This window comes from Notamacropus eugenii, chromosome 4 (assembly GCF_028372415.1).
Source record: "Notamacropus eugenii isolate mMacEug1 chromosome 4, mMacEug1.pri_v2, whole genome shotgun sequence".
In the NCBI taxonomy this organism is placed as follows: Eukaryota; Metazoa; Chordata; class Mammalia; order Diprotodontia; family Macropodidae; genus Notamacropus; species Notamacropus eugenii.
Genome location: NC_092875.1, coordinates 125,143,841 through 125,166,594, shown reverse-complemented (window position 1 = coordinate 125,166,594; position 22,754 = coordinate 125,143,841). Strand labels below are relative to the sequence as shown.

Genomic DNA, 22,754 nt, shown 5'->3' with positions numbered 1-22,754 from the left:
TGCCAAACAAAGGTGTTCACCATCATGATTAGAAAGCTTTAGAGCAGAGTCCAAGTTGAAGAGGGATTCCCTATGGATGTTGAGATCCTCCAGATGTTCCTGATTTTACAAGATACTGTGTTGACTGCATCAAGCCCAGGAACAATGAGGAGCCTCCTGGAAGAGATCTGTCATCACCCAAAGAAGTTTGGCTTGCTTATCCACGTAGAAAAGAAAGATCAAAAGGGTGAAGAATATCTATTGCCCAAAATACAACATGCATTTGGATGGACACCCAATGGGCCTTGGCCATCAGTGTGTATGTCTGAAACAGACAGTACATATGGATAATGAATTGGGCCCAAGAGTTGAAAAGGAGGAGGGAGAGAGTTAGTGTAATTGCCTTTGGGAAAGTGCAGGACTACCTCCCTTAATAATCCCAAACTTTTCATGAAACCTGGCAGCAACTAGGAGGCACAGTGGAGAGAAGCCTAGGCCTGGAGTAAGGAAGACCTGAATTCAAGTCTGGCCTTGGACACTCACTAGTTGTATGACTCTTGGCAAGTAATTTTACTTCTCTTAGCTTCAGTTTCCTCATCACGGGGAAATCATCATAGCACCTACCTCCTAGGGTTATTATGAGCATCAAATGAGATCGTAGCATGCTGCTTGGCTCATCATAAGCATTTAATAAATGTTTGTTCCATTTTTAAAACCTCAGCATTCTACAGCTGTTGCTATAGGGCAGTATAAGAGCTTCAAAGGTTTTAAAAATGAGTCTTGTACAAGGAGTAGGCACAGAGTGGGTGGGAACTGACTGCAACATTCAACCAAAGAGGAAGAACAGGTGTAAAAAATGTCCTCAAGAAATTGTATGGGAAGAAAAGAAGATGGGCTGGTCACGCAGCAAGGCTGAAGGGGTGATAGGTGAGCAGCCAGAGCGGTTATCAGGAGAGAGCAAGGAAGACCTCTAGCATGTTGAGTGGATTTCCTGAGATAATTTTATTCACAATAGCAATAGCTAACATTTATGTAGCACTTCATCTTTTTTGTTTATTCTTACAACACAAGATAACAATAAGAGGTAAGATGCTCTTATTGTGCTAATTTTACAGATGAGAAAACTGAGTCTGGGAGGTTAAGTGATTGTGTAAGATCACAGAGCTAGTAAATGGCTTCCTGATTCCAAATGTAGTTCTCTGTCCATTCATTATTTTGCCTTTTTGTCTCTGGGGTGACACAGACAAGGGTCATATAGAGTAGACAGGTTTAGACAGGTTATGATTTGGGTCATTGGAGAGACCTCCTGGATCAATGAGACCACAAATTCATTTGAGCATTTGAGTATTCATAGTCACTTGGTGACAAACTCAATCATTTGTAGAAATGCTGCCAGCACCCTCTAAATTTCCATATCCGAAGAAAAAGAAGCCTCTTATCCAAAAACTGATAGGGTTGTGGATCCCATTGATTATTCCTCAGTCAAGAACTTTAACCTCTTTGGGTTTCAAGTTTACGATCTATAAAATGAGGGATTGGAAGACATAAATCTCTGATCTCTTTTGTGACTTTAAAATGTCATGATTTTATGATGAGCTGGTCAGCAAGTTGGGGAAGTGGCCCCTCATACAGATTACATGTACATACACATATATGTATATATATGCAGTCATATATGCACATGTATATATGTATATACACATACACACATATCAATACAGATAGTGCAATAAAGATAATCAATCAGTCAATAATGTAGGACTGAAAGGATAGTGTTACCCTTAACAGTAATAGGAAAATTAGAGGTAGGGAGAGTTTGGGGGAAAGATAATGAATTTAAGATGTCTACTGAACATTCATTTCAAGATGTCTGAAAGGCATTTGGAGATTTGAGGCTGGAAATCAGTAGAGAGGTTAAGGAAGCATAGGTAGATTTGAAAATCATCAGTATAGATGTGGTAATTAAATGTCTGGAAAGTGATGAGATCACCATTTAACTGGACTTTATAATGTCCCCTGGCATATTTGGATGGTCCTGAGCAGGTGTAGAACAAGTACCATTATTTATGGTCTATTTTAATTTTGCAGAGAATCTGGTGTAAAAATGATTAGACAGGTTTGAAAATTCAGTTCACCAGTCTTCTGCCTGGACTACAGCAAGTTACTTTGCCTTTGGATTTCTGTACCTTTACCTGGAAACAGAATACCCACAATGCTGTCTGAGAGGGGAAGAGGACAGCCTGAGCTATTCAGAAAGGATCCATCAGATCAGAAGCTTAATTCTGTTCTGTAAGCACATTAAATATGTTAATAGCTAACATTTTATAGCATTTTATCTTTTTGGATCATCAGAGCAGCTCTGTAACATACGTGCTACTAATAGCCCTTTTTTATAGATTTATGCCTTGAAGAGTAAATAAAAGCAAACAGTCACAAGATAAAAAACTGGCATTTTATTGCCCTGGCCAAATATTTTATTGTTCTTACAGTGGTCTGTAAAATAAGGTGCTGGTTTTAATTCTAAGTTATTTTCCTGTAATTTTGAATATACCAGTAGAGTTACAGGAGAAGAGGTATAACTAAACAAATGCATCACAGGTTAAACTGACTTAATTCCTTATTCATCAGTTGTGATTTGGAAATAAGTCAAATTCTCAAAGAGTGAATACTTTCAGGAATCTAGATTTTCATTTAATCTGTCCTTTTAGGTATGCAAATTTCATCTAATAGCATTTTGGGGGGACCAGTCCAATGAACTTTAATTTTTCTTTAGGGGATGTTTCAGAATATCCTTGTTGAGTCCTCCCAGTCAGTTCAAGAAAAATAGAACTAAGCTAACAATGAAAAGAGAACCCTATTGTCAATGGACTCTGACTACAAGTCATTAAGAATCCCTCCGTAATATCTGGTTTTTTAATCAGCAGAATGCTGTTAATAAGTTAGGATGAGGAAGGAAGAAGTGGATGGGACTTGAGGCCCAGATAAAAATGTGCTAAATATTTTACCATTTAAAAGGAAAGGCTTCAGGAAAAATTAGGTAAACTGAAGCTTATTTTGAATCTTTCTGGTTACATTAGACAATAAGATGGCAGTGGGTATTTTAAAATTATTGTTTAGGCTGCAAGTATTTTATGAATGAACATAGTCTGTCAATGATCTTCTGAGTTAGGCTAATTGAATTTAATTCCACAAGAATTTATTAAATGTCTACTATGTTCCAGGCATAGCACTTAGCACAGTGCCTGGTACATAGGAGGTATTAAATGGACGTTGATGCAACTTGCAAAGTAATAGGGATACAAAGACAAAAAATGTAAAATATATAATATATAAATATTTAAAAATCCCTTCCCTCTAGGACCTTACTTATAGTCTACTGGTGAAGGGAGATATAGTAAGTTATAGTAAATCTGTAATAAATTTTAGTAAAACTAAATACAGCAAAATGAATACAAAGTAACCTTAACAAGGAGGGTATGCTAAAAACTGGACTTTTGGAAAAGCTTCACTTGGGAGATGGCACCCAAGCTGAGTTTTAGAAGGAAACTAGAATTTCAAGGAGATGAGAGTAGGAAGGGAATGCATCTCAGATATGGGGTACAGTTAAGTAGGAGATGGAAGACTCCATATAGAAACCAGATAACCATCCAGTTTGGCTAGATTGAGGAGTACCAGAAAGGAGATAACATAGTAACACACCCAAAAGTTAGTTGGGAGTCAAGTTGTGAAGTCTTTAAATATGAGATTAATGATTTTACTTGATGATTTTGATCCTAGAAAAAATAAGAAACCACTAAAATTTTAAGAATAGCAACATGATCAGATCTGTGTAATGGGATTACTAATTTGGCAAATGAATTAGAAAGCGATAGCTAGATGATAGCTGGATAGAATGCTGAGTCTGGAGTCAGGAAGACTCATCTTCCTGAGTTCAAATCTGGATTCAGACACTTACTAGCTGTGTGATCCTAGGCAAGTCTCTTAACCTCATTTTACTACTCAGTTTTCTCCTCTGTAAAAATGTGTTGGAGAAGTAGATGGCAAACCACTCCAGTATTTTTGCCAAGAAAACCCCAAATGGAGTCACAAAGAGTCAGACACAACTAAAAACAAATGAAAGACAGCCACAAAAAATTAGAAAAGGAAGAGACTGGAGGCAGAGAGATCAGTCTTGAAAAAATTCAGAGAAGAGGGGACTAAGAGGGGCCTGAACTAAGGTGGAGGGGATTATTTTTATTTTTTATTTCTCCCTGTCCTCAGTCAAGAAAGATGCCCAAACTAGAAACAACAAGGCCTGCTCTCTTAGGAACAAGTTACCAGAGCAGACATCCAGCTCAAAATTCTTAAGAGTTTATTCTAAGGAATCCCCAGTTTTACCTCTTTCACTTATGAGCAAGAAAGATAATATGGAAAAAGAGATATTCCCAAATAGTCAAGGATTTTAGAGCACAAAAACTGAGCCTTAGAAATATTTGTGAATTTAAATAAGTAATTTCATCCCTCTCTGGACTGCACTTTCTTTATCTGTACAGTGAGAGGGACTGGATCATTTCTAGGATTCCTTCCAGTTCTTAAAAAAAATGTTCATGATTCTATAATATATGCCACTTTCTTATGATATCATATGGTAAAAATCATTAAGGGCTTTTTGGGATAGTCTCAATATTTTCATGGAGCTAAAGAAGAAAAAGTTATGATAATTAAAATAGTCAAGTTGTGATTGAATGACAGACCATCCCAAAGTCTATGAAAAGAGGAAACGGTGGATAGCTAGGTACTTGGGTGTTATCTGACTTTTAGAGTAGCTGAAAATTTCAATATAATGAGGAAATGAAGGAAAACTCATTCCTGAGTAATTCCTGATCAAGACTACGGCCACAGTGGTACACTGTGTCTTCATCCAGGTACATACAGTACCTGGATCATTGACCCATCCTTTGAATAAGGAAGGCCTTTATAACTTGGGTCAATATCAAATATTCATGGAAATTCAAATTTAAAAAAAACTTGCAAAGTTTGAAATGTGGAGAAAATAACAAAGTACATTTTGCATGAGCTTTGTGAACTGTTTAGTTCCTCAAGCTTATCTTAAATAACCTATGTCTGTTTTCACAGTATTAAAGAGACCAGTCACTTCTGAAGAACTCCTGACACCTGGGGCTCCATATGCGAGAAAGACTTTCACTGTAGGTACTTTGGTTTTTTCCTGTGCCATTTGGTGTATGGGCAGTAAACTCCTGTGAAAGTGACTTTCTGGTTTGGCTTTAGTATAATGACTTTACATGTATAAATGAACTAACGTAAAAAATTTGTTAAACCTGAAAGTGATAGTATTATGATTATTAATATGCTTATTGTAATATTAATTATATTGTATCATTTATAGTAACCATAATTACTAATATATATAATCATGATGACATAAATATATAACATGAATTATATTTACATTTATTTATATATTATATTATTTGTTATATATTTATATAAATATATAAATGATTATAATTACTAGTATATATTTAATATTATATTAATAATTATCAAAAGGTTTCTTGGTCTTTGGGCATTTACATCCCAAATTTGTTCACAGAAAAAGGAACTCAAAATGTTGCAATTATACTGGCATTGTTCCATGTTTCCATGTTATTTTATTCAGTGTGTGTTACTAATCTTTAAAAAAATGCACTAACCAAATATGATTATACTTTGAATTATAAGTAGTACAATCCTCCTGAACTGAAGTTAAATTCTGAGAAAAATCTAAACAAGTTAGAGGGATTGGTATGTGAGATTACCAAGGAGAGAAGACAAAGCAGGGATAGACTATATTAGTATTTATAAGAAATATGGCACCAGGGAGGCAGAGTTGAATAGACACAGTGGTTTGAATCCTCCATCTGCTACTTACTACCTATGTGACCTTAAATCAGTTAATTTCTTTGTCCCTCAATTTCCTCACCTATAAATGAGGAGGTTGAACTAGGTGATCTCTGAGGAGCATTCTCAAGTGATTACATCTTGAGTCCATGAAGGGAAGCAGTACTTTTACCGCTATGAAGGGAAATAGTGTTTTATGTCGTTTTAGCTTAGTTCCATCCACCAGACTCATGATACTTGTGCTCACTGTGAACACAAGCAACCACGGATATTAGGGAACATTTCCTGACATAAAAATATCCCAAAATGGAATAGAGAGGTAGCAAGTTCCTTCTCAACGTAAGTCTTCAAGCAAAGGTTGGACAACTCTGAGATCCTGTGTTCCTGTAAGACATTTCTATGACCACTACCTTCTATACTAGCCAGAAGATGACAAAAACATCCCAGGTGGATAATGGCTCTTGGTGGTTGGCCTGGTGAATCATAAAATCTGATCCAACAATCTGTTCTCTGCTCTCTCTTTTCTTCTCCCTCAAAACGACTGTGCACGCATCAAACTTTCTCAATTTCTTCCAACTTTTCTTACTTGGAGTGCAATCAGTTTCAGCTCACATGATTGCCTTTCCCAGGTCACATCCATATCCTCTATAACCCCCTTCCTCTTTTATTTCTCTTTGAAAATTTCTCCAGTACCCTTGAGAAAATCTCCTCTTCATGCTTCTTTTTCTTCTCCACCCCCACCTGACACCGTATTTTCTATTCCATTTCAGACATAAGAAATAAGTGTGAGGCCAAGGCAGTGCTACACCTGTACAAATAAATAGCTACATGTTTTTAAATGGAATTAGATATAATAAAACCTCCCAGCCCTTTGAAAGTTTTCTCCTGAATCCCCACACCTTTCAATCTATTTTTATATCTTCTCTTAAACCTACTTCTTCTCAAGCACCAATGCTCAAAATAACATTAAATAATTTTGTTGGTGTATCGTATTTTTGGCCTATATTTTCATTGAAATGTATACTATCTTAGATTCATTAAATGGGTTAAATGCTTATAGACTAGCATGAGAACTTAGCCATTATAAATAAAATTTTATTATAAATAAATATAAATTTTATTATAAATAAAACATTATTTCTATGAGGAAATGTGTTTGAAACAGCCAGCTTAGAAAGTCAAGTACTTCCCTATATCTTTTTAAAATTTATTTTATTCTCTACATCTTTTTAAGAAAGCTATTTTTGTAATGCCTTTTTAAAAAAAATAGCTTTCACACCTCAAATCTGCCTTTTCCCCCAAATAGAACATTCTCTTGTAACAAAGAAATAGAGTTAAGGAAAACAAACCAATATAATTGCCATGTTTGATCACGTATGCTTCATTTTGCAACTATAGTCCACCCCTTTTCCCCTAAGACAAACTTAGGTGTGCTTTATTTCCAGTCTTCTAAAGTCAAGATTGGTCACTGTGTTAATCAGAATTCTAATGTCTTTCAGTATTGGTTTTTCTTTACATCATTGTGGTCATTCACATGCCTTCTCCACAAAGAAAACTTTCAAGAGAGCTAATTGTAGGGATCCTCCCCTGTGATTTCATAGTTCTACATTAGGCTAGTCCTTCATCCATAACTTAGAGAGTTCCCTGGAAGGCACTTAGGGGTCTGGTTGCTTGCCCAGGAACACACAGCTAGTATATGTCAGAGGTAAGACTTAAACACCAGCCTTTCATACTGTATAGACATCAGCCAGATGAGCTAGGTAGAGCAGTGGATAGAGTGCTGAGCCCGTAGTCAGGAAGATTCAGATCAGGACAACTGGCCATTGAACCCAGGTGACTCAGTAGGAGAGAGCGAGGCTGGTGACTTTGCACAGTCCTCCCTCACTTAAGTCCAATTCACTTGTAATTCATGGTATCACATCCCTGATGACAAGGTCCTCTTTGAGAATGAAAGACAAACACCAACAGGAAAACTCATCTCCCTGAGTCCAAATCCAGCCTCAGACACTTACTAGCTGTGTGCCCCTGAACACATCTCTTACCCCTGTTTGCTTCAGTTCCTCATCAATAAAATGAACTGTAGAAGGAAATGACAAACCATTCCTGTATCTTTGCCAAGAAAACCCCTAATGGGGTCACAAAGAGCCAGACATGACAGAAATCACTGAACAGAAACATGCATCAGCCATTAGGATAATTATTATTCTGCTAAGTTATCTTGGTAAGATGATCAGTTCAAGATAGGTAAATAGTTAACCCTGAAGCAGAGACAAGTTTTGTCATAGCCTGTGCTTGAGAGAAGCAGCTCAATATAAAGGGAGAATATAAGAGCTGGAATCAGGAGACATATATTTAAGTCTCAGTTTTGACGTTTCATAGAGGTATTACCGTGAACAAGCCATTCATCCTTTTTGGACCTCAGTTCTCTCATCTATAAAATGGAGTTACTATGGAACACACTAGCTACCTCATAAGACTATTGTGAGAAAAGCTAAACTAAATTTGAATGAATGGGAGTAATATTTATTTTCTTTTTTCACCCAGCACTGAGCACAGTACCTGGCACATAGTAGGTGCTTAATAAATGTTCATTTATTTGTTGATTTTCATTCTCCCTTAAAATGAAAGGTGAATTACAAGGTGTTTTCCAAGGATTCCTAATTGATATTTTTTCCCTTCTCCTGTTGGTCCTAGATTGTTGGTGATGCAGTGGGATGGGGCTTTGTTGTAAGAGGAAGCAAACCATGTCATATACAGGCTGTGGATCCCAGTGGCCCAGCAGCTGCAGCTGGAATGAAGGTATGTCTATCTGTCTTTATCCTAATAGTCTTTTGTATCTACCTGTTGTCATAATTTCTATTTTGTGTTGCTCTGTTGGGTCTCAAGTCTCTACAGCTTTATCGCATGCCCTTACATAGATATAGCTTTGTTCCATCCTACCGCCCGCCTCAGCTGGCCCTTCACCTCTCTCTTACAGCCCTGTTTCAGCCTCTTTGATGTTCAGGTTTTTCTTTCTGCAGGGCAGCCACTAACATAACTCTTGCTTTGAGTTAGAGTTTGAGCCTAGGTTCTGTTTTTTCCCTCTGACTTTCTGGTCTCATTCATATCAAGTTTCCTTTCTCATTCTGGGTGAAGAGACCTCAACACCCACTTTCTCTGCTCTTTCCCTCAGCAGGATTTCACGTTTGCCATTATTTTTCATTCAATCTGTATTGTCACCACAATGTTTCCATGCTTTGCAAATCACCTACTCATGAATGAAACATATTGCTGTCATGAGTGGTGGTTGGTGTCCTTCAAGTCAATAAATGTTTCTGAAAGTTGGTCCCGCTCAGACTTCACTTAATACTTTGTTTTGAACCTTGAATGAACTTATTATAAATAGAACACAGAATTAAATTAAATTCAGCTGGCATTTATTAACTGTCTACTACGCATCAGACACTAGGTTAGCTGCTAGAGATACAGAGACAAAACCAGTATAGTCCCTGTCTCAAAGAGCTTTTATCCTATAGGAGGAACCCAGGTGCATAAGTATATAATATACACATAAAAAATTCAAAGGCATACATAAAAAATGTCAAGGGTAACATTATCAATGGAAGGAATCAAAAAAAAGTCCCCTTAAAGGAGAAGAAAACTGAGCTGAACTTTGAGGGAAATAGGGTTTCCAAAGAATGGAGGCAAGGAGATAGAATATTTCAGGCAGGGGGCCGCAGCTTGTACAAAGACAGGGAGATGGGAGATTAAATGTCTACACTACTGCTTCCAAAATGTATTGCCTGCACTCTAGCCATTATCTATCTCACACTGTCTGTCCCCTCTTCCCCCAACTTTGGATTTGGCTCCAGAATACACACACATACACACACACACATACACACACACACATACACACACATACACACACTCACACTCACTCTTCCTGCCTTTTAGTTCCCTTTTCTGTCTTTTCTCATTAGAATATAAGTTCCTTGAGAGCAGGAACTATCTTTCTTTCTACTTAATATTTGTATGCCCAGGACTTAGCACAGTGCCTTGCACAAAGTAAGCACATAATAAATGCATTTTATCTATCTGCATATCCATCTATCTATATTTACATATCTATCTGTCTATATCTAACCATCTACATATCTATCTACCTGTCTATCTGTCTATATATTTACGTATCTATCTGTCTATCTATATCCATCTATCTATATATCTATCTACATATCCATCTATCTGTACATCTATTTGTCTGTTGATATCTGTTTACCTACATATCCATCTGTCTATCTATATATCTATGTGAAATAGCAAGTCAGAGTGTTTGACTGGTACATAAAATGTATAAGGAGTAATGGACAATCAGTCAGGAAACAAGCTTGAGACAGACTGAGAAGAATTTTAAATGGTAAAAAGAGGAATTTTCATCTTATCCTAGAGGCAAGAGGGAGATGCTAGAGCTCTTTCCACAGGGGAGTGATAAAATTCTCTATGTGCTTTAGCAATATCTATCTGGCAGCTGTGTGTAGAACTGCTTGGAAAAGGGAGAGGTTGGATGAAAGGAAATCAATATATTATAATAGTCTAAGCAAGAGGGGAAGGGGGAGAGGAATGGTAGAAACAAGCATTAAGTGCCTACTATGTGCCAGGCACTGTGCTAAGCCCTTCACAAGTATTATTTCATTTGATCTTGGAAGGTAGATGCTAATATTATAATCCCCATTTCACAATTGTGGAAACTGAGGCAGAAGGAAGGTAAGTAACTTGCACAGAGTTACACATCCAATAAATGTCTGAGGGCAGATTTGATCTGGGGTCTTTCTAACTCCAAGCCCAGCCTTCTGTCCACTGTGTCACCTAGCTACAAGCAATAGAGAGGAATGGATGGTCTGAATAAGACTGGTTTTAGTCCAAGAAGAGGGGAGGGAATGAATGGGAATCATGTTAAGGAAGAAGAATCAGCATTTTAGCAACTGATTATATAAGGAAAGTGAGAGAGAATGAAAGCTGGAGATGACTCCAAGATTGTGATGCAGATCTGAGTGACTGGAAGAATGGTGGTGCCTTCCAAGGAAATAAGGAACTTAGAAAAAGGAGTGACTAAGGCTCATGAAGTCCTATAATGGGGTCATTCGAGTGGAAGTGACCAGCAAGAAGTTGGAGATGTGGGGTTGAAATAAGAGGGAGAAACAGAAATAGAGAGAAACAGAGAGACAGGGACAGAGACAGAGAGACAGAGAAAGAGAGAGAGAGTAGTCAGTCAATAAACAGCTACTAAGCTTATACTGTGTGCCGGGCATCATGCTAAGCTCTGTTCCGATCTGGTCTCAGATACTTGCTAGTTGTGTAATGCTGAGCAAGTCACTTGCCTCAGTTTCCTCATCTGTCAAATGGGGGTAATCATAGCAGCTCCCTCCCAGGGTTATTGTGAGGAGCATACAAGATAATAATTGTAAAGCACTTAGAGTGCCTGGCACATAGGAAGCACTACATAAATGTTAGCTGTAATCAGTTATTACTTATGTAGATTTGGGAGTCTTCTGCGCAGAGATGACACTGAATGAATCTGTGTTTACTGATGAAGTCACCAAGAAGAAAGAATATATATATACATATTCTTTATATGTATTATATATTTCCATATATATATGGAAAAGCAAAGGACTGATGACCAAGCCCTGGGATACACCCACCCATATGGCCATGAATGGTGGTCCTCTTCGGGACCAAGGGATGGGATGTCACAAAATCCCAATGAGACACTATGCAGAAGGAAGGTTTTTCAACTTTGTCCTATGCTGCAGAGAGGTCAAGAAAGAGAGGGACTCATTTTCCCTGCTCATCCTCCCATGTACATGCCAACGTATGAGGAAGAGAAAGGATAGCAGAAGATAAGAATTAAAAAGCAGCAAAGAGCATGGTTGACATCCCAGCCTCGGAAGACTGGGCCAGTCTTTTCTAGAAGCTCAGTCTTACTCATTCTCTTGAAGGGCTGTGAAGTCCCCTGGGGAATACAACCCACTAGATGGTGGGGAGCCCCACTGTGGGGGTGGGTAAGTAAGATTGTTGGCAGTGTGGGTTTGTTTTACAGTTCATGCCATCCCTGTGGCATTGTAGTGGTGGGCACAATACCAAAGAGACTTGAAGAAAGAAAATTGGCTGGAATAAAAAAAGGGCGAGAATTTGTACATGTGCCAGGACTGAACATTTCAATTTGTAATGGAACTCTTGGCCACAGGAAAGATTTTCTATTTTATTTCCACAAAGATGTACCTAGCAGAGTTTATTTTTGGAAGATTGCCTTGGTTTGTACTGTGCAGGTTCTTTGTTTATAAAACTTATGGTTGCTCATTTCTTTGACTTTAAGTGTATTTTCTTTCCTTTCCACTGAGCTGAGTACTTATGGAAAGGCAAGGATTTATCCCTCAGTTAAATGTGTCTTTTCACTTAATTAAATGCCTGATTGATTCAACTCACTTTGAGAAATATTTAGAGTGGCTGATGTAGTGTTGCTAAGCATTATCAATTGAGTAATTATTGAATTAACCCTCCAATAGAATATGTTGATATTGAGAAACTCCAGTAGAATGCTTTAAGGGTGGCGGGAGAGCAATTCACCATAGACTCCGGTGCTTAGTATGTGTCCTGCCTGGCTGTTTGACTTTGGGCTAGTCACCTGAGTACTCCATCTCAGTTTCCTCGTTTGTAAAATGGGGATAATAATAACAATAATCTCCCTCACAGGGTTGTTGTAAGGATCAAGTGAGATAATATGTATATATTGCCATCCTTAAAATGCTACATAAGTGCTAGCTATTATTATTATAGATAATTTAGGTGCTTTTTCTGAAATACTTGGATTTTTAAATTATTTTAATTTTTTGTCAAAACATTCACTATTGGTAAGGGTAGGGATCAATTAAGTCAATCAGTTAAGTGAACTCATCCCACTTAAAGAAAGTGTCAAATGCTAGAACTATTATAGAGAAAGTCTGGTTCGGATTGGTTGAGAAGATGACCTTTGGGCCCTCTGTAAAATACTGAAGCCACTTCAAAACCAAAATATTCAAACATCTGGAATCAGGTTGAAAGCCTTCCTTGCAGGGAGGATAAGAGCTCCAGCCTCAGGTCTTGACCTCCACACAAATCCCCATCCTTGCTTGACCAGAGGAAGACCTTGTGAATTTAAGAGTCCTCACAGTATCCCTAGAATAGTAATAGCTGGCGTCAGTGTCTGAATCAGGAGCTGAGGATAGACTGGATACCATGAGGAAAAGCACATTCAAGGATCTACAAGAAGCCTTTAGGAAAGCTGTACCTTCCCTGAGGGAAACATCTTGAGAATATCGCCAAAGGACTTGCAGGAGCTGTGAATTACCTCTGTGCCATATTGAACTCTCCAAGCTTGAGCCCACCTTCCCCTGGACTTGGTGTGTACTTATGGGAGAGTGAATCACAGATTTGAAATTTTGTACAAATTGCTTTTACTATTGTCGCCTTAGTAAATAAATACTTTTGAAACCAAAAGCTAATTATGACTTACCAAGCATTTGATATTGACTGATAAGCATTGGGAAGGAAAACACCAGTGGGACCCCATAAGCTATGATGTTGTCAATCATTTCAGTTGTGTCTGACTCTTTATGACTCCACTGGGACTTTTCTTGACAAAGATCCTAGAGTGGTTTGCCATTTCCTTCTCCAGCTCATTTTACAAATGAGAAAAATGAGACAAATAGGGTTACATGGCTTGCCCAAGATCACACAATTAATAAGTGTCTGAGGCCAGATTTGAAGTCAGGAAGATGAGTCTTCTGACTCCAGACCCAGCACTCTATCCATTGCACCACCTAAATACCCTATATAAGGTGATATATGCGGGTATACACATACATACATATATGTGGGTATATTTAAATTATACATAGTTCATAGTCCTCGAACTTGTAATTTTTAATAGCTGTAGTTCTAAGAAGTATACTGTATTTCCTGAGAATTCTTTAATGAATCCAGTTCTATCCCCCTCTTCCATCTCTCTTACTAGTTTGATGACTGTGGGCATTTAATCCCTCTGAGATCTGGTTTCCTTATCTATAAAATGAAAATAACAATACCTATCATACCTACCTTGTAGGGACACTTTGAGACTCAGATAAAATAATTTTTTTTTGCAAATTTTTATTTTGCAAATTTTAAAGTGCTGCACGAATGTCTGTTATTCTATCTTCATATTGTACCCACACCTTCACCCTATGGTAGTATACTTGTTGCCAAGTTCAATCTATAATAACAGTTACAGTAGCCAGTGTTTAATAGATTAAAGTTTGCAACAGGTTTTACTATTATTAACTTATTTGATTCCCACAACATCCTTATGAGGTAGGTGCTATTTTTATCCCCACTTTACAGATGAGGAAACTGATGCATGCAAAGATTAATTGATATCAGTTGCCTGGGATTATAGCTGATAACTGTCCGAAGCATGATTTGAACTCAATTCTTACTGACTCAAAGGCCCCCACTCTATCCACTGTAACACTTTACTGCCAAGAAATCACTATTATTAACTGACATTTATATAATGTTTTAAAATTTGTTTTCATTATCTCACCTGAGGCTCACAACAGTTCTATGAGCTAAGTACTATGAGTATTCTCCCATTTTACAAAGTGGGAATTTGGATCTAAGGGAAGTTATGTTACTTGCCCATGGTCTTTGAGAGAATAATTGAATTCATACTGTCATGACTTCATGTGCAGCGTGTAGGAAGAGAATGTATTATGTTCATTTTATTTCAATTCAGAGCAAGAACTGCATGAAAAGGGAGGGAGGGGAATAAATTTTGTCCCTACGATCACATTACCTTAATCTTAGCTTTAGTAATAGTATCTTTGACTCACCTTCCCTCTTAACATGGATCTTTGGCTACATAAACTGGTGTCACTTTTGTGTTATCACCATTTCTGTTAGCTAAAAGATTATACCACTTCACAACAGGTTTCCATTTTTTTTTTTTTGCTAGGGTACGGGGGGGAGGGGGGGAACGGCAATAAGGGTTAAATGACTTGCCCAGGATCACACAGCTAGTAAGTGTCTGAGGTAAGATTTAAACTCAAGTTCTTCTGAGTCCAGGGACTATCCTCTATCTACTATGCTACATAACTGCCCCTTTGTTCATTCTGAAGCATAAAAATTTGATAACTTCAAAAAGCTTGAAGGCCTCAGCCTCATGGCAGTTTCTTCTGTGATCATATAGTCAGTCAGTACCACATTGCAATGAGTAAATATAACAGTGGGAGCATTATGTCTGATTACAGGTGTAGCCTGTGCACAATAACCATAGATTCAAACTGGAATTGGCTGTTTCCTAGCCCACCAGGTTGTCTGCCCATTGTTCTCAATTCTTTAATAGTTAACAAATTCTAATAGCTAAATGTTGGTGGCTTAAGATGAGATGGAGGTGTAGTCAAATTACCTAAATAGCAGTAGTAACCCGTGAGAAAAGATTGATGGGAACAGCAGCTCCTTTTGGAGACAGTAACAGAAAGGAACCCTTACCAATCCATCACTACTGTCAGAAATTCTATTTATATCATGCAGAACTTTCTTCTCATCTTCTAATTCTCTAATGAAATAGTGAATAATTTCTTTCATTAAGCCCTCAATAACCTTTAGTAGCTTCCTGTTGCCTCCTGAATCAAAATGCAACTCAGACCTCTCCGTGACCTGGCCCTTCCTTATTACCACTTACTTTTCTGTCACTTCTCTCCAGTCTAGTTTCTTTACTGTCCTGCTTACCCAAGATGTTCCAAAAATCTTGACGCAGTTTTAAATTTCTAATAGCTTAAAACCACACTAAGATTTCTGGAATGTTCTGTACTATGGCCTCATGCCATGTCCTGCTCCATGCATCTTTTAATTACATTCCACTTACCTAGATTTTTTAAGGGAGGAGGAGGATAAAAGAGAAAATAACTAATATATTTCTTTTTAAATGAGAACATACAACACTCCAGCAAATAGCTTCTTATATCCTATCACAAAAAGTCCAAGCTGGCGTCCTGTTGATAAATTTCTTTTGAATGCCTATTCAAGTCAAATACACCATGGTTGGTAAGATCAAGGCCACATGTTCTGCTGGACCTTGCTTGTTTAAGATCAAATAAAAACAGTGACAACTGTGATTTTTGGCCCCATTCTACCTGGTAGGTATTTGCTCTAGGGGCTTCAAGGTGAGAGATGTAAAGTCATTTTGTATTCTTGTACTTGCCTGAGCAAGCTGAGGAGACACGATTCAGCTATTGTGTATTCATGGAATTTGACTCCTGGTCATAAATTCAGTACAAAAGACATCAGTGCTGTTCTCGGAAAGGTTTATTTTTCTTAGGAAGAATAATACAATTCTGAAAGTGAGCAACATTTAAATTATTCCAGGGCAGTTCTGTGCCAGCAATTCTACAAAACCATAGAGGTATTTCAAAACTCCTGCCCCTCTCTCATTTCCTGTTGTAATGAATTGATGGATGTTGGCCCACTCAGTTTCTTTTCTCCATTTACTTAATTGTTTAAGTGTCAATGCTATGTATTGCCAAAAATATTTTAGTTATGTTAGGAAACAAGCTGTAATTCTCATTCTCAATTTCTTCTTGCTTCCTCCCCTACACCATATTTGTACTTCATTTAAACAGAGCAGTACAATGTAAATCGCACATTTGACCCTTCATTTCTCACAGCAGAAAAGCTGCGTGTTTTACATTATCCATAACAAGAAGTCAGGCTGGTAAAAATCACCCACTGAAATTCCAGATTTTGGTTAAAAGAATTACTAATGTAGTAAATTGTGGTTTTTAAAATTAATTTATTTATTCTTAGTTTTCAACATTCACTTCCATAAGATTTTGAGTTTTAAATTTTCTTCCCCTCTTTTCGCTCCCCTCCCCAAGATGGGGAATAATCTGATACAGCTTCTACATACATTCATATTAAGCATATTTTGACATTAGTCATGTTGTAAAGAAGAATTAGAACCAATGAGAGGAACCATGAGAAAGAAAAAGCAAAACAACAACTACAAAAAGAGAGCAAATAGTATGCTTTGATCTCATTCAAACTCTAAAGTTTTTCCTCTGGATGTGGATAGCATTTTCCATCATGAGTCTTATAGAGTTGTATTACATCCTTGCATTGTCAACAAGAGTCAGTCATCACACACTGTGGCTGTTACTGTGTACAATGTTCTCTTGGTTCTCACTATACTTTGCATCAGTTCATGTAAGTCCTTCCAGGTTTTTCCTGAAACCATCCTGCTTGTCATTTCTTCTAGCACAATAGTATTCCATTACATTCACATACCACAACTTAACTCAGTCATTCTCCAATTTATGGACATTCCCTCAATTTCCAATTCTTTGCCACCACAAAAAGAGCTGCTATAAATAGTTTTGTACATGTGGGTCTTTTTCCCATTTTTATGATCTCTTTGGGATGCAGAGTAGTATTTCTAGATCAAAGGTTATGCGTAGTTTTATAGCCCTTTGGGCATAGTTCCAAATTGCTCTCCAAATTGCAATCCATTAGTGTCCCAGTTTTCCCACATTTTCTCCAGCATTTATCATTTTCCTGTTTTGTAGTATTAGTCAAACTGATAGGTGTGATGTGGTACTTCAGAGTTGTTTTGATTTACATTTATCTAATTATTAGTGATTTAGAGCATTTTTCATATGACTACAGATAACTTTAATTTCTTCATCTGGAAACTGCCTTTGGAAACATTTGATCACTTATCAATTGGAGAATGACATGTATTCTTATAAATTTGACTTACTTCTCTATATATTTTAGATATATATCAGAGATACTGGCTATAAAAGTTGTTTCCCAACTTTCTGCTTCCCTTCTAACTTTGGTTGCATTGGCTTTGTTTGTGCAACAACTTTTAAATTTAATGCAATCAAAATTATCCATTTTGCATTTCATAATGTTCTCTGTTTCTTGTTTAGTCATAGATTCTTCCATTTTCCATAAATCTGATAGGTATACTGTTCCTTGCTCTCCCATTTTGCTTATAGTATCAGCCTTTATATCTAAATCAAATACACATTTTTACTTTATCTTGGTATATGGTGTAAGATGTTGATCTGCACCTAGTTTCTGCCATACTATTTTCTAGTTTTTTAAGCAGTTTTTAAAAAATCAGATTGATCAGAGGAAAAATATATGATAAGCTTTGAAGTTTTTTGGTTTTCTTCATTGCCATTTTCCTACCAAGTTCAGGCAAATCAAATATGTAAAAATTCTGGGGTTTGTGTGTGTTTTATATCTAGTATGATATTCTTTCATAAATTACTTTCCCAGCAGAGAATAACTTTTCCAATGTTCTCATACACTCTGTCTCAGAATAAAACGTAGATTCCTCAATCTACCCTTTGAATAAGGATATCATAAGTTCTTTCCTTAATTGAATTTTTTTCAGTCTGCAAAAATCTAACCTCCCTCCCTCCAAGAAAGAAAAACAAAACCCCTTATAAATGTATGATCAAGCAAAACATATTTCTGCAATGACCATGTCTAAAAGAAACATATATACAATATACACATACATCTATCTCTCTGTATTATACACATACACACATACACATATACAATATATGTGTATATATGTCTAGATTGATCAGAGTTCTTAATTTTTTCAAAATGTTTTGTCTTTACAATATTGTTGTCATTGTATAAGTTATTCTCTTAATTTTCTGTTCACTTGCCTTTGTATCAGTTCATACAAATCTTCTCAGGTTTCTCTGAATCCATCCCTTTGATAATTTACAATTACTCTTCCATCATTGTAACTTATGGAACTGTAACTTCCAACACTATAACATACTGTAACTTCTTCAGCCATTCCCCAGTTGATGGGTACCCCCTCATTCTAATTCTTTGCCACCCAAAAGAAGGCTATACATATTTTAAAAATATTCTTAGAATTTATTTTGCTTAGGACTACTCCCTCCTTTAATTTACACTCTCTCTAGTTCCCCTTCTCTCTTCTCCCCTTTCCCATGTACCTGTTTGTTTGTGTGTGTGTGTCTTCTTCTCTTCTTTGATCAGTTCAGATAGGAATAAGGTGAAAGTGTCAGGTTTTCCCCTCATCCCTCCCTCTTTGTATAGATTTCTTCTTGTTCATCCTTATTATGTGAGAAACTTTTCTCTAACCTTCCTTTCAATCCTCTTGGTCCCCCGCAATAAGTATTACTCTTCCCCTCCCTTTCCATACTTATATTCAGTTCATCCATAAATAGCAGAATCACTCCCAGGCCTTCTACCTAATTAAACTTTCCTTATGACTTCTGATGATGATAGGGGTCAGAATGGAAACCTTATCATCTCCCCATATTAGAATATAAGTGGTTTATCCTTGTTTAGTCTTTTATCATTGTTCATGTCTGTTAAGCTTTTTATATTTATCTTAATTCCTCTGTTTGAACTTCTAATTTTCTACATAACTCATTCATTAGGAATGCTTGGGAGTGAAGTTCCCCTATAGGATTATACTCAGTTTTAGCTGGGTAAGTTATTCTTGGCTTTCAGCCTGTATCCTTTGCCTTCTGGAATATCATATTTTAAGTTCTCTACTTCTTTATAGTGGTGACTTCTATATACTATGTGATTCTAATCATGGCTCCTTGGTATTGAATTCTTTCTTTCTAACTGCTCATAGTAGTTCTTCCTTGACTTGGACATTTTCATTTTGTGGTTTCTTTCGGGACATGACTGGTGGATTCTTTCTATTTCCACTTTGTCTTCTGGTTAAAGCAATCTGGACAGTTTTCTCTTAATATTTCCTGAAATAAGATATCTTGGGCTTTTTTTTTTTTTGTCATGGTGTTCAAATAGTCTAATGATTATTATTTTTCCTCCTTAATCTGTTTTCTGGGTGGTTTTGCTATGAAATATCATACATATTCTTCTGCTTTTTCCGTCTTTTCACTTAAAAATATACTTATCTAACATGGTCCAACAACAATGGAGTTATTGTTTTCTACTTAGTTCTTTCTAATTTTCAGGGTATTTGTCATTTAGGCAAGGTTTTATACTTCTTGTGCCAAGCTCTTAATACCCTTTCCAATTCTTTTCTCCATAGTTCTCATTTCTTTTCCCCTTTTTACTCTAATGTTCCCATTTCATTTACAAAAATATTTTAATTCTTAATTCTTCATTTTTTCTAAGAATTCTAGCTGAATTTTTGCACAAGCTGTATTTTTCTCTGAGGCTTTGCTTGTAGATATTTTAGAATCATTTTCTTCTTCTGAGTTTATGTCTTGAACATCCCTGTCACAATAATGACTTTTTGTGGTGAGATTCTTTTTTGTCATTTTCTCATTCTTCCAGCCTACTTTCTGACTTCAGATTTTATGTTGGGGCTAGGCTCTGTGCACTTAAGGAGGTAAGATCTAGTCTGATGAGGTTGCTACTTTCTCAGGAGTAATGAGCATTGAGTTATTCTAGGCAATTAGAAACAACTCAAACTGCAGACCCACAAACTTTAGCACTTCCAAAGTGGTTTGATCCTGGTCAAAGTCTGATTACTCTTCTGGTTTAAACTCTGCAAGTTCTTAATCTGGGTTTGACTTTGGAGCAATGAAAGACTGTTGCTGGCTTCAGAGTACTTTCCTTTGCTATGGGTTTCCTGCCTTGGTTGTTCCTTTTCAGTGTTCAGAGTAGAAGAGAAAATGGTCCTGAGACCCCATTCTGCTCCTAGGTAAGAACCACACAGTTACTCCTTGTTTCTGAACTTCCTCTTCTGAATGAGGCAGCTAGGTGGTGCAGGGGGTAGAGCACTGGGCTTGGAGTTAAGATACTCCTAGTTCAAATCCACCCTTAAACACTTATTAGCTGTATGACCTTGGCAAGCCACTTAAGGTCTATTTGCTTCAGTTTCCTCAACTGTAAAATGGAAATGATGATAGTACCTACTTCCCAGTTTTGTTGTGAGGATCGAATGAGATAATATCTATAGAGTGCTTGGCAGTGCCAGGCATAGAGTAGGCACTATATTTGTTGTTCAGTCATTTTTCTGTTGTGTACAACTCTGTGACTTCATGTGGAATTTTCTTGGCAACATTGTTGGAATGGTTTGCCATTTCCTTCTCCAGTTCATTATACAGGTGAGAAAACTGAGGCAGACAGGGTAAATTGACTTGCTGAGCATCACACAGCTAGTAAGTGTCCAAACTCAGGTAGATGAATCTTCCAGGTTCTAAACCCGTCACTCTATCCACTGTGCCACCTAGCTGCCCCACTGTATAAAGGCTAGCTATTTTTATCATCATCATCGTCATTATTAATATTATCAGTAGGTAACAAAGCTGCCTGTTGCCACCTGTTCTAACACCCTGCACAAAGCTCCAGTATGGCTCTTGGGCTTTGTGTTGCTCTTGAGCACAGTTCTGGGGTCTGGAATGTTCTGGCAGTGAGTTTCTGGACAGCCCCCATTCCCAGGGTCCATAGACCTCTTTGTCCCTATGCTTACCTGGGCTGAACAAATGACTCATGATTTTTGTCTTAGATTTCCCCATCAAGATGGAGTCTAATAAGAATAATTTATTAGCTATTTGGGGGTAGACAGGACAATGTTAATAGCAGATAAAAAGAAAGTGAAATTACTTGACCACCATCTTCTTACATCCCACTCTGGAGTCCTGCTCTTCCCATTGGTGATTGCCTCATTCTCTCACATCTAGAGCCAACCCCAGTCATGCTTCACTTCCCTCCCCAGACATCTTCTTTCTAGAAGCTTTGACACCCAGACCAAAAGTCATTCCCAGAGGAACTTAAGCCTTTCACTGCTGGAAACTCCCACTCTGGGGTCTCACTGTCCTGTTGCATTTGTCATAGTCACCCAGTATATTATGCCTAGCCCAGCCATATTTTATTCCATTCTTCCACCATCTTCTCATCTGTAGCTGGGCCACGATGCATGCAGCTTTCTCAGCCCCGCTCTTATTCTAACCTTGACATTTTTCATCCGCTTCTCATGCTTCCAGTTCCTGAACCCCAATAAAATCAACTCTATCATTAATTCTAGAAAAATATGTTAATACCCTCCTCTGTGGCTCCATTCACGATCCCAGTAAGTTTCCAAACTAAAACACGCCCCCCCCCCACAGCCACCTCTTCCCTATAGCATATTCTCCCCCTGTTAGATTGTAAACTTTCCATGAGTAGGATCTTTCTTTTATATTTGTGTCCCCTAGAGCTTAGCACATAGTAAGTGCTTGACACATAGCGAGCACTTAAATGATCATTCATTCAGTCATTATCTGTCAGGAAAAATGAGATGCATCCCAGGAAACTCTACCTAAAATCTTTTTCCTCTAAAATTAAGGAGGAACCTTCAGCCAAAGCTAGATGAGGAGTTGGTAAGAAAGACACTAGGAATTGTATAAAGTCCAAGCCTTCAAAACCCTGATGAATTCATCTACACAACATGGAATTCCTTCATCTAGTCTGCCTAACCCAAATCCCTTCCAGTATTAGTGACAAGTGGGCCTCCAGTCTGCTCAAATGTCAGTAAGGGGGAACTTGAAGGAACCTGTTCAGCTTTGAGGCTTACTGAATCATGAAAAAGTTTTCCTGGCCATCACGTTGGAATGTGCCTCCACAGCTCAACTGAGACTTTTGGCCTCTGGACCAGGAAGAACAAGATTCATCTTTCTTCCACATATTAGCCTTTTAAATACATAAAGACTGCTACCATGTCTCCTGAGGTTTATTCCTTTCTAGGTTAAACTTTCTCATCTTCTTCAACTTATTCTTGTATAACATGGTCTCTAATCTTCTTACTAGCCAGATTGTTCTCTTCTGGACACCCCTTAGTTTATCTTTGTCCTTGAAATGTGTCACTGCACTCT

At 37.4% G+C, this 22,754-nt stretch overlaps 1 protein-coding gene across 1 annotated transcript in view; it reads left to right on the top strand.

Annotated features, from left to right (window-relative positions):
- DEPTOR (DEP domain containing MTOR interacting protein) overlaps positions 1 to 22,754 on the top strand; it is a 205,255-nt gene that overhangs the window by 139,994 nt on the left and 42,507 nt on the right. Inside the window, exons 7-8 of the mRNA XM_072603198.1 lie at positions 5,095 to 5,165; positions 8,554 to 8,658. Coding sequence (XP_072459299.1) covers positions 5,095 to 5,165; positions 8,554 to 8,658 — 176 coding nt within the window. The remainder of the gene's footprint in view (positions 1 to 5,094; positions 5,166 to 8,553; positions 8,659 to 22,754) is intronic.